This window comes from Macaca nemestrina, chromosome 9 (genome assembly GCF_043159975.1).
Source record: "Macaca nemestrina isolate mMacNem1 chromosome 9, mMacNem.hap1, whole genome shotgun sequence".
Classification (NCBI taxonomy): domain Eukaryota; kingdom Metazoa; phylum Chordata; class Mammalia; order Primates; family Cercopithecidae; genus Macaca; species Macaca nemestrina.
The window spans coordinates 39,466,593-39,478,777 of NC_092133.1; the positions used below are offsets into that span (position 1 = coordinate 39,466,593).

Below are 12,185 nucleotides of genomic sequence, written 5' to 3' on the forward strand. Positions count from 1 at the left end.
TGATCACAAGAGTTGGCACTTGAGTTTTGCCTCATATGAATGGACCAACAGCTATACATATACTGCCCAAGAAACATTCATCAAATCTCTGAAGGATGACATCATGTTAGCCTTCAAACTGCTTTCCATACATGATGTCTCAAATATTATATGTTTGAAATATTACACCGAGCAGTCAAGCAAAGGTAACTGGGCACACAAAGAGGTAAGGTAACACCTGCTAGCCAAAACTAGCAGAAACAATATTTGATATAAGCAGACCTATAGGAGTTCCAGATGCTGGAATTTCCAGACATATGAAATAGCTATACTTACTATGTTCAAGGAGATAAAGGCCAAGCTTGAAATTTCAGCAGGGAACAGTAAACTGTAAAAAGTGATACAGTAGATTTGAAAAAGAACCAGCTAGGAACACAAGAATTAAAAACACATAAAATTGACATGAGGAACTCAATGTATGGAGCCAATGAATTCTTAATACAATCTCTAGGTAGTTCTAATCATCCACTGTGTTTGAAAATTAGAATAATAATTATTTTAAAAATCTTAACAGCCTTGTCCTCAAATCCACTGTTCTTTTTTTAACCTTTTTAAGATGTTTTTATTGGTTTAATTTACACATAATAATTTTACCTACTTACGGGGTACATAGTGATGTTTTGATACATATAATGTATGGTGATCAGATCAGGGTAATTACCACATCCATCATCTCAAACATGTATCATTTCTTTGTGTTGCGAATATTCAATATCCTCCTTCTTGCTATTTAAAACTGTATATTATTGGTAACTATGGTCATTCAACAATGGTATGAAACACTAGAACTTATTCCTTCTATCTAGCTGGAATTTTTTATCCTTTAACAAATCTCTCCCTAACATGCAGCCCCCACCACCACTTTCCTCCTACCCTTTCCAGTCTTTAATATCCCCTGTTACATTTTTTACTTCTATGGGATCAACTTTCTTTCTTGGGTCCCACATATAAGTGAGAACTTGTGGTGTTTAACTTTCCATTTCTGGCTTATTTCACTTAACATAATGTCCTCCAGTTCCACTCATGTTGTCACAAATGACAAGATTTCATTCTTTTTTATGGCTGAATAGTATATGATTGTGTATATATACCACATTTTCTTTATCCATGCATCTGTTGTTGGGATACCTAGGCTGATTTCATATGTTGGCTATTAGGAATAGTTCTGCAATAAACACAGGGGTGCAGATGCCTCCTTGATATACTGATTTCCTTTTGTTTGGATAAATGCTCAGTAGCGGGATTGCTGGATCATTACTGTTTTCTAATCCAGCTCCTAGAATGCCTCCAGAATTATTTTTCTAATACATAAATTTGATATCTCAGTACCTTATTTAAAAGTATTTTAGATAAAACCCAATTCTCTAGCCTCATGGCTAATGAGCCTTCACCATCTACCCTGTATCTTTGATATACTGTCCTATTAGCTAAACAGATCCTATTCATTCCTGCTTGCTTTTTCAATTTCCTCTATCTAGACTGGCTTTCCCCATCTTGTCTGCCTGCTTAATTCCTACTAATACACTTAGGAACACAATTTGCATGTCATCTCTGAGAAAAATAAATCACTCTTTCAACTGTACTCTCATACTCTGTCACAGCTCTACTAAAACACTTACCATACAATATTATAGTTACATATGAAATTCTCTTCTACCCCTTGTCCCCTGCAGTTATACTGAAATAACTCAAAGGCTAGGAGATATATATATATGTGTGTGTGTCAAGAACCTAAATTATACCTATTGCATTAAACATAATATTTGTTGAATAAATAATTCATGGAAATAAGCCAGAAAATCTTAGGAAATCTAAGATCAATTCAAGAATTCTGTCCTTCAAGTTCTCCTATAGAAAAGGCCTAGAGTTTACTAATATTAGGTCACACATTGAATTGGCAGCAGAATGGTATTCTACCACACTTTGATGCCTTGTGTTTTGTAGCTAAAGCGATTTACCAGAAAAACGTACCAGGAGGGAAATATGTGAAAAGATCAGACTGGATTCAAAGGGAGAGTGGCAAGAATCTTTGAATAGCTGCCTAAATAAATAAAATATGGGGATTGACAAGAAGAAAGAATAGTAGCATAGAAGCTTCTCCTTCAAAGACAATGAGAGAGCCAAAATAGCCTGATATATACACTGATATATCCATTAACTGACTTGACTTTGAGGTTCAATGGACAGTAGGAACACTCCCCCTTAAAGGGGTTAATGTTAAACCACATTAGTGAGTAAATCCTTCTATTTCTATATGCTGTGAACAATTTATAGGGAGCCAGAATAATGTTTCAGAAGCAGAAAAACTCCCCACCTCTGCTACCTCAAGACCACGTCTGCCCAAGATAAAGAGAGTCTCTTACACAACTTAATCTAAGAGCTGAGGAAACCATTATGCTTGGGATAGACAGGGTTTAGCTGATTACGATGTCTTTATAGATCATAAATTTTATTCCAGATCTATGAATTAGGAGACAAAAAACCCATCCTATATTTCAAGCTCAATTGCAATCTTGGGGCAAAGCATTTCATCACTTTCTGGCATATAAGAGTACCTTAGTCAATTTTATTTTTGCAGAGTTATTAGCACGATCTTGTTTGTTTAGTCTGAAGCCTGCCATAATATACAAGTCTGAGATAAAGACAGGATGAATACAACTTTTAATATAATGTTGATATACAAAACAGTATTCCTGTAATCAAATATAGATATTCAGAGTATTTTCAAACTGTAACCCTTTCCAAGTCTCTGTTTCTGATAAAATGAAAAAACATTCCCTCAAATTCTACCCTGTTTAATTTGTGAAAACTTAATTCTTTTAATTTTCTTTAATTAAAAATTTAGGTTTCTCTCTTGAGGCTCATACTTCTCCCTTCTCCCAGAAGCACAGGCCCAGAAATATTACTAGCTCCTCTCCAATCTTTAGACCACAAAAATTAATTTTTATGAAATCCATTTATACATAGAAATGCATAATAATTTATTAACCATCAATAAAGAACACACATGCAACTGGAAATGTAGTTATTCACTGCCTTTTCAAGGTGATAACAGATAAGGTAAATAAAGGTGAAAACAAAACATGCAATAGTGCAACAATTTTTTTTAACTTTTCAAGAAGAACTTCTGGTCGGGCATGGTGGCACATGCCTGTAATCCCAACACTTTGGGAGGCCAAGTCAGAGGATCACTTAAGCCCAGGAGTTCAAGACCAGCCAGGGAAACACAGTGAGACCCTGTCTCTACTAAAAGTAAAAAAATTAGCCAGGTATGGTGGTGTGCACCTGTAGTCTCAGCTACTAGGGAGGCTAAGGTGGAAGGATCATTTGAACCCAGGAGGTCAAGGTTGCAGTGAGCCATGATCGTGCCACTGCATTCTAGCCTGGGCAACAGAGTGAGATCCTGTCTCAAAAACTGAATTTCTAAAGAATAACTTCTGAACACAGTCCAGCCCCTCTGCAATTTAACATCAGTGAAAGAATTGCTTTGTTTTTGCAGTACTTAGTCAAATTTTACAGCAAGAATATCGATATGTAAGCATAATTAAAACCAATAAACTTTTCAAATATTCTATTACACATACCAATAAAATCAGAAACCAGAAAATTAAGCTCTAACATGTTCTAAGTTTTATGTATTTAACATTTAACTACTGCTCACAAAACTCATGTATGCTAGTCCGTTCCATAATGTTATTCCTGCAGTAAAAAATTTCAAAAGCAAAGGCTTAACTGAAGAAAGCGACTTATTCTACTTTTAAACAATCTGAAGCTGTCTGATTAAGAAATTAGTATCTTACAACTTTTTTCCTCGCCTGTCAAAAGTTATGTGAAACTGATTCACCACTCAACTTAAACTTCACCAGAAAATGGCACAAGTATTGATGAAAAACTTGATCATCTAAGGACTACAATCTCGTTTTCATGTTAAAGATGCCAATATAAAAGCAGTGCCTAGCAAAAAAAGATAAGTTTCACTGAGAGATTATCAGTTTGACATAAACAGTGCATATTCAATCTAGTATGCAATTGTATCATAATTATATATAACATGGTTTATTTGAAATCATTCTCACTTGCAGTTTCGAGTTCCTAAGACAAACAATGTAGCTGTATTCCAACTTTACCTACTAATTTAGGAAAAAAAAAATACTCAGGTCAACTGAACTACGATATAACTGAAATACTATTTATAATTAACGGATGTAATTTTTAACCTGGCTCACCAACTGGTTCAAAAGGCCACAAATGGAATTTCACATCTGCAAGAGAACACATGTGATAATCCTCAAAAAGTAATACTGCGAATGTTCTTGTGATTTGAGAATTGATCATCAAGTTAAATGCCAAACTTCAGTCAGTTTGACTTTGCTATAATCCTAAAATGTTTTTTATGTTTCTTTACTATTAACATGGAAAGCACTAAAATTGATTAGACTTGTAATAAAAGTTACTGCAGGAATAAAAAAAGTTTTAAAATATTTAATCTATTCTTTCACTTATGAACTCACGTATCTCTGAAAAGCTACAGGTACAAAATATGTAAAGTTAAATTATATATATACGTGTGTGTGTATATATATACATCTATATAAATATGGTGACATTTCATTCTTGAAATGGAAAAAAACATATAATACTATACATGCAAAATACATACATGCAAAAATAATTACGTGTTTTCCACACAAAAAAATAAATTTTAAAAGTCCTAAAAATGTGAAAATGAACTGAGATATATCATTCTATGTTTTATATTTTATAAAGAGAATACAATCATGTGTTGTTTCACTAATAATAGAGAAAAAAAGGGTTTTTTTTGTTTTTGTTTTCTGCTTTTTTTTTAAACAGCTCAGGCTAGAGTGCAGTGGCGCAACCTCCACTCACTGCAACCTCCACCTCCCAGGTTCAAGCGATTCTCCTGCCTCAGCCTCCCAAGTAGCTGAGATTACAGGTAAGCGCCACTATGGCCATTAATTTTTTTGTTTTTACTATAAATGGGGTTGGCCAGGCTAATCTGGAACTCCTGACCTCAAGTGATCCACCCGCCTCAGCCTCCCAAAGTGCTGGGATTATAGGCGTGAGCCACCACACTCAGCAAAAACTTTGTAAATTAAATCTTTTTTTCTTTACTTAGGTGTAATCTTACAGATGTCTTTCTTTTTTTTATTATTATTAAGTTCTAGGGTACATGAGCACAACGTGCAGGTTTGTTACATATATATACATGTGCCATGTTGGTGTTCTGCACCCATTAACTCATCATTTACATTAGGTGTATCTCCTAATGCTATCCCTCCCCACTACCCCCTCCCCACAATAGGACCTGGTGTGTGATGCTCCCCTTCCTGTGTCCAGGTAATTTCATTGTTCAATTCCCACCTATGAGTGAGAACATGCGGTGTTTGGTTTTCTGTTCTTGCGATAGTTTGCTGAGAATGATGGTTTCCAGCTGCATCCATGTCCCTACAGATGTCTTTCTATTAAAGAAATGTTTGGTTTAATAACATATTTAAAAATATGGCAACTCTGCAGGGCACGGTGGTGTGCGCCTCTGGTGCCCTGTACTCAGGAGGCTAAGACGGGAGGATTGCTTGAGTCCAGGAGTTTAAGGCCAGCCTGGGCAACATAGTGAGCCCCATCTCCCCCAAAAATCTTTTTTTCAAAAAATGTTTTAAAAGAATCAACAACTTCTGAAGACCTGCTTTAAAAAGTTATTAGCCAAAGAAATACTACTACTCTAATCTAATAAAGCTTACTGCTTTACCATTCAAAAAGCAAGTGAGGCATCATTTCTCCAAGCAGTTTTTTACACCTAAATTGCCAGCTACCTCTTCATTTCCTAAAGCCTTAACACCTTAAGACCCTATCTCAAACCATAACAGAAGTGTCCTAACATTCCTCATGGCTTTACTGATACTGTCTTCACTTTCAGTTTCTGATTCCAAACATAATAACATCTATCTGAAAGCATACATGGTAAAGGAGCTCAGATACACAGTTTTATATTCATCTTTTAGAGAATTCAAAAATCAGTGCTGTGAAAAAATGTTTTAGAACAGAGACCTAAGACTGGAAATTTACCATTACAATAAAAAGAAAATCATGTCCACTTTGTAAAGTGAGAATTGCAGGGAAGAGGACAGCAAAATTAGACAAATAGGAAGTAGAGGACACACACTGAAGTAGAGATAGTAGAAAGCAAGAGGTAGGAACATGTTCCATCACATGGTAAAAGTAATACATTTTTTTCTTTCTTTTTTTTTTTTTTTGAGACAGAGTTTTGCTCTTGTCACCCAGGCTGGAGTGCAATGGCACAATCTCGGCTCACTGTAATCTCCGCCTCCCAGGTTCAAGTGATTTTCCTGCCTCAGCCTTCCGAGCAGCTGGAATTATAGGCACCTGCTACCACACCTAGCTAATTTTTGAACTTTTAGTAGAGACCAGGTTTCACCATGTTGGCCAGGCTGGTCTCGAACTCCTGACCTCAGGTGACACACCAGCCTCAGCCTCCCAAAGTGCTGAGATTAAAAGTGAGCCACTGCACCCAGCTGATACATATTTTGAAGGTGGAAAAGGGTCAGAAGAAAAATGACTTGACTATACATAATGCCTCCCAGAGAACAAACATAACCACAAAAAGGGCACTGAAATATATACTAACACCTGTGATATAGCTGGAAAGCTCAAAAACTAAAGTAAGTGGCGCAGAGAAATAATCATCAGTTTAAAGGATCAGAGAAGGGGCCGCAGAGGCAGAGGCAGGAACTACATTTCAACTCTACTCCTTCATCTCAAATAAAAAAGAGCTGTTCTTTTCCTGACCACTCATGAAGTTTTACTGTTATTGTTACTGTTTTTTGAGACGTAGTCTCGCTCTTTTGCCAGGCTGGAGTGCAGTGGCACAATCTCGGCTCACTGCAACCTCTGCCTCCCAGGTTCAAGTGATTCTCCTGCCTCAGCCTCCCAAGTAGCTGGGGCTACAGGCACGTGTCACCACGCCCAGCTAATTTTTGTATTTTTAGTAGATATGGGGTTTCACCATGCTGTTCAGGATGGTCTCGATCTTCTAACCTCGTGATCCGCCCACCTCAGCCTCCCAAAGTGCTGGGATTACAGGTGTGAGCCACTGCTCCCAGCCCACTCATCAAGTTTTTATACCATATGTATAAAAAAGAGAATGTGAGGTCTTGGCTTTCCAAAATGAAAATAGCAGATTAAAGGTATACAGCATACCAGTAAAGATAATTATCCAACCAGTAATTTATTCAGAGACTTATGGTAAGAAAATATCATAGAACGTTAGTTTATATAAAGATATAAAAATGTATGTGCATGCATATTTAAACTATTATACAAAATCAAGAATACCTGTAAAAACCTTCAGTAGCAAGACCACTGTTTTGCCTCTAGAGGGCGAACCTGGTCTTCTGAAAACTTCCAGACAAGGAAAGTTACTTTCAGACTTTACCAAAAAAAACAAAGGAGCTAAAATTTAAGATGTCACAATAGCAGAGGTTCCCAACCTTTCTTGGTCAATGCCTTTAGTGTCTCTAATCTTTTTCACAGTAACTCTTAAGCCAAAAGAAATACCTAATGATTCTGCTTAATAAGTAGCTATGTCGAAACAATTTAATAAGGATGTGTATCTTAACATTTAGTAACCGCTAAAAAAAAAAATACACATAAATTGAAAAAAGAAATATGTTTTCTTTCATTCTTTTTCTTTTTCTTTTTTTTTTTTTTTTGAGATGGAGTCTTGCTCTGGTGCAGTGGCATGATCTTGGCTCACTGCAACCTCCACCTTCCAGGTTCAAGCGAGTCTCCTGTCTCACCCCCTGAGGAGCTGGGACTATAAGCATGCACCACCATACCTGGTTAATTTTTTGTATTTTTGGTAGAGACAGGGTTTCACCATGTTGGCCAGGCTGCTCTTGAACTCCTGACCTCAAGTGATTCGCCCACTTCTGCCTTCCAAAGTTCTGGGATTATAGGCATGAGCCACTACACCCAGCCTCATTCTTAAATAACCACAATTAATTACCAATTTGGGCATGTGTGGCTTTGTGCATTGGATACAATTTCTCAAACCTTAAAAGCAGATTAGACATCACCCTCATTTCCACTCCCACGCTGACTTTTGTACAGTATCTGGCAACCTCAGAAAAAACAGATTCACAAAGATATGATGTCACACAAAAGTATGTAGTAGCACTTAATGTTGGAACTGTGTACTGCTTCAAATTAACAGTCTGCACCATGTCCAACTGATGTGTAATATCACTGAGTTTGCCTGAAAAAATTTAAATATCCCACAGTACCCCACTGTGTTAAGTGCAGCACACCAGAGTGTCTGAGCACATGGTTTGGGGATCACAGCACACAGTTTTAAGTACCAATAGATAAACTATTCCCTATTTTAATCACTTGTGAAGAAAATTAACTATAAGCCAGGTGTGGTGGCACATACCTGTAGTCCCAGCTTCTCAGGAAGCTGAGGCAGGAGCATCATCATTTAAGCCCAAGAGTTTGAGGGCAGCCTGGGCGACATAGCAATACCAAGTCTCTTGAAAAAAGAAATTAAGTTAGTTCACAGGCAGAGGAGGAGGCACATAGTCTAGCTACATAGTTCAGGCAAATCCTTCAAAAGGGAAAAGGAGGGGCTGCTTAGAAAGACGGCTCTCTCAGCAACTTCCGTTTGTCTTATGCTTCTCTCAGGGACAAACACGCAGTCATCTAGTGCCGTGCATGTACATTCTATGGGGGTGAACACCTTGGTTCTGTTTAAACAGCTAGTGCTTTTGACAGCTGTGCCAGGAAGGGTTAGGACCAACTACAAAATAATCTAGGTTCTAAAAACATAGTGTTTCCCTAACTTTCTGTTTTTCCTGAGGAAAAAAATAAATCTTTTATTCAAATGCAAAAAGAAGAAAAAAGAACTACAATAATGCTTTTAAAGATCTAAAATTTTTTTCTCATATTACTTGGAAAACAGTTTTTCTTCTGAGCAATAAAAGGAACACTATTAAATCCTTAAAGGAAGGTATCTTTTCCAATTTGAATGATGATTATTGCCTTCATGTGATTGTCTTTATAAATGCTAGCTGTGTTAAATCTGGTAAACTGCAATTTGGAAGGATAAAAATAGGAAATGTATTATATGTCATCTTCTGAGCAATAACTTCTCTGAACTTTAAAGCACTGCAGATTTGATCCAGTCTCACTGCTTTCCTTTCTCACTAATCTAGTACTGAAGAGCCAAAGTTCTGAAGTCAAATAAGATCAGAAAGTCTTAAGAACGCAAGAATACAGATGTTAATAGAGATATCAGAAGAAATAGCTTCCAAATTACTAGAAACAGATTGTGTACCAACTTTTCTCATTTACAAAGTCCTTGGTTTAGAGAGGACACCAGAAAAGTGACAAAGGAAAGAGTTCAACCTCATAATCTACTCAGTTTTTGGTTTTTAATATTTCATCAGTTCACAACAACCAATATTCAGAACAACTGTGCCACTGGCAAATGCTACCAACTTCAACTGGAAGTCAAGCAGTATGTGGTGAGAGTGATTAGCTAAGTTTTTAAAAAAATCTATTCAAGGAATAACTGGTTTAAAAAAAAGTCAATGTTCTATTCCTTTGAAGAATTTTCACAATTACAAAAGATAACAGGAAATATGTGATCTGTTTTCCTAAAAAATTTAGCAGGTCCTTAGAAATACTTATAATCCCAAAAGTCCTATCTAGAAAAATAAGAATAAAAATAGAATATGGTTAGTTATCAAAAAAAAAAGAAGAAGAAGAATGCTTAAAAAGCTAGGATAAACTACATGGCTGTGTCTGTACTTACCTGCTGAATGATTCTGGATGTTTTCTGAAGATTCTCTCTAGGAGGGACTTTACCAAATAATTTCCAACCAGGAGCACTATGGACAACTGATTTGAGTTCTTTTGTCCTTTTTGGAAAAAGGTTTCTGAAACACAGAAAAGTTACATGAATTGTGTTTTTTTAACCAGAGAGCTATTTAACAGTAATTTTATAATAAGTTTGTTCCCAAGGCAAAAACAAAAATACTTTTAAATAAAACTATTTCTACTACTTACACCACTATTACTTAGAATAATAAGGCTCAATTAAGAATATGTGGCTTAATACCTAATGAATGCAGGGCTTAAAACCTAGATGACGGGTTGACAGGTACAGAAAACCACCATGGCACATGTATACCTATGTAACAAACCTGCACATTCTGCACATGTGTCCCAGAACTTAAAATAAAATAAAGGCTATCTGGCTTATATAGAGGTATTAGAAGAATCATCAACAGAAATAATAAAAAGATAAACAAATTGGAAGGAAAACGACAGCCATAAATAAGACGTAAACATTTGTCCAAATCAGCTACAAAGTATACTAGAATTGACTGTACATGTGCTTAACAATAACAGCCAAAATTCTGAAAACAAAAACATTTAAAAGAAACTATATAACAGTTAAAGGATTAAGTAATACAATATTTGGATAAATATTATTTACAGTAATAATTTGTTATTTATTATAAAATTATAACTACTAATCCCCTATTGCTATAATATATACATTTAACCTGTTTTTCCTAGGCCAGCTATGTACAAGAAAGCTTATTACAAAAGAATCAATATATAACCAAGGAAGAAAGTATCTCTCACTGAAAAATCTAAAAAAAAAAAAAAAAAAAAAAAAAACCAGGCCAGGTGCAGTGGCTTACACCTGTAATCCCAGCACTTTGCGAGGCAGAGGCGGGCAGATCATGAGGTCAGCAGTTCAAGACTAGCCTGGCCAACATGGTGAAACCCCGTCTCTACTAAAAATACAAAAATTAGCCGGGCGTGGTGGTGGGCGCCTGTAATCCCAGCTACTCGGGAAGCTGAGGCAGAAGAATCGCTTGAACCCTGGAGGCGGAGGTTGCAGTGAGCTGAGACCACCTCATTGCACTCTGCGTCAATAAGCACCCTGCAGAGGTATTAAGGATTTTACCTATTATCTCCATGTCCTAACCAACCAAATTAAGTACCTATTTTTTTATGTAAGCAGGGATGATACTCAAAATATGTACCCATCAAAACAACATGACCAGGGCCCACGAACCAATTAGAAAGGTACTGATGAATTCAACTCAATATAAACCCTTTGCATAAGCTATAAATGAACAGTAAGAAAATTTCTAATTCACACAAACAATTAATTACAAACAGTTCCAAATTGGTTGAAGTCCCAAATAATTAGATTTATCTATACTCAAAATGCCGTATCAATATATATTAACAGTGCAGATTAGTGATAATAGAAAATAACTTTTTAACGAAAAATGTTAAGGGACGCCTACAAAAGAATGCAGGATAATCAATAAAGAAAAGAAATTGCCAGGCATAGTGGCTTATGCCTGTAATCCCAACACTGGCAGGCCAAAGCAAAAGGATCACTTGAGCCCAGGAGTTTGAGAACAGCCTAGGCAATGTAGTGAGACCCTGTCTCTACAAAAAATAAAAATAAAAATAAATAGCCAGGATGGTGGTGCACACCTTGTAGTCCCTGCTACTTGGGAGGCTGAGGTGGGACAATCACTTGGGCCCAGGAGTTAAGGATGCAGTGAGCTGTGATACTGCCACTGTACTGCAGCCTGGGCAACAGACCAAGACTCTGCCTCCAAAAAAAAAAAAAAAAAGAAATAAAAAGAAAAGAAACACTCTTATTTCCTCAGGTGTATAACAGAAATAAACATATGACACTAGAATAATTGCTACTTTAAGATACTCTGGAGGTTTCACCTCAGAGACCATGTATAGTAACTTAATTCTCTACTTCATAAGATCACGAAATAGCTGAAAGTTTTCAATAATGAATATGCTGAGGACTAGGAATACTTCTAAGAAAAAAAGTTCAAGCGTCAAAGGATGGTCTATTAATTTAAACAATGTTTGATACATTGTGTACCACTTATCAAGAAAACACTTTGTAGCTGATTTAAACAAATGTTTACATCTTATTTATGGCTATCATTTTCCTTCCAATTTGTTTATCTTTTTATTATTTCTGTTGATGATTCTTCTTATACCTCTTAACTCCAAATTCACCTTTATGCTCTGGGACAACAGAAAAAATTCCT

At 36.2% G+C, this 12,185-nt stretch overlaps 1 protein-coding gene across 3 annotated transcripts in view; it reads right to left on the bottom strand.

Annotated features, from left to right (window-relative positions):
* LOC105479987 (TBC1 domain family member 12) overlaps positions 1-12,185 on the bottom strand; it is a 148,992-nt gene that overhangs the window by 94,222 nt on the left and 42,585 nt on the right. Inside the window, exons 2-3 of one of the 3 annotated variants that reach the window (XM_071069463.1) lie at positions 9,890-10,013; positions 316-367 (exon numbers count right to left, since the gene is read on the bottom strand). Coding sequence is in view for 2 of the 3 variants with exons in the window: in XM_071069460.1 (XP_070925561.1) it covers positions 9,890-10,013 (124 nt within the window). In the remaining variant the exon portion in view is untranslated. Of the gene's footprint in view, positions 1-315; positions 368-8,509; positions 8,604-9,889; positions 10,014-12,185 lie in introns of those variants that run through there. The other 2 variants (XM_071069461.1, XM_071069460.1) reach the window with 2 other exon arrangements.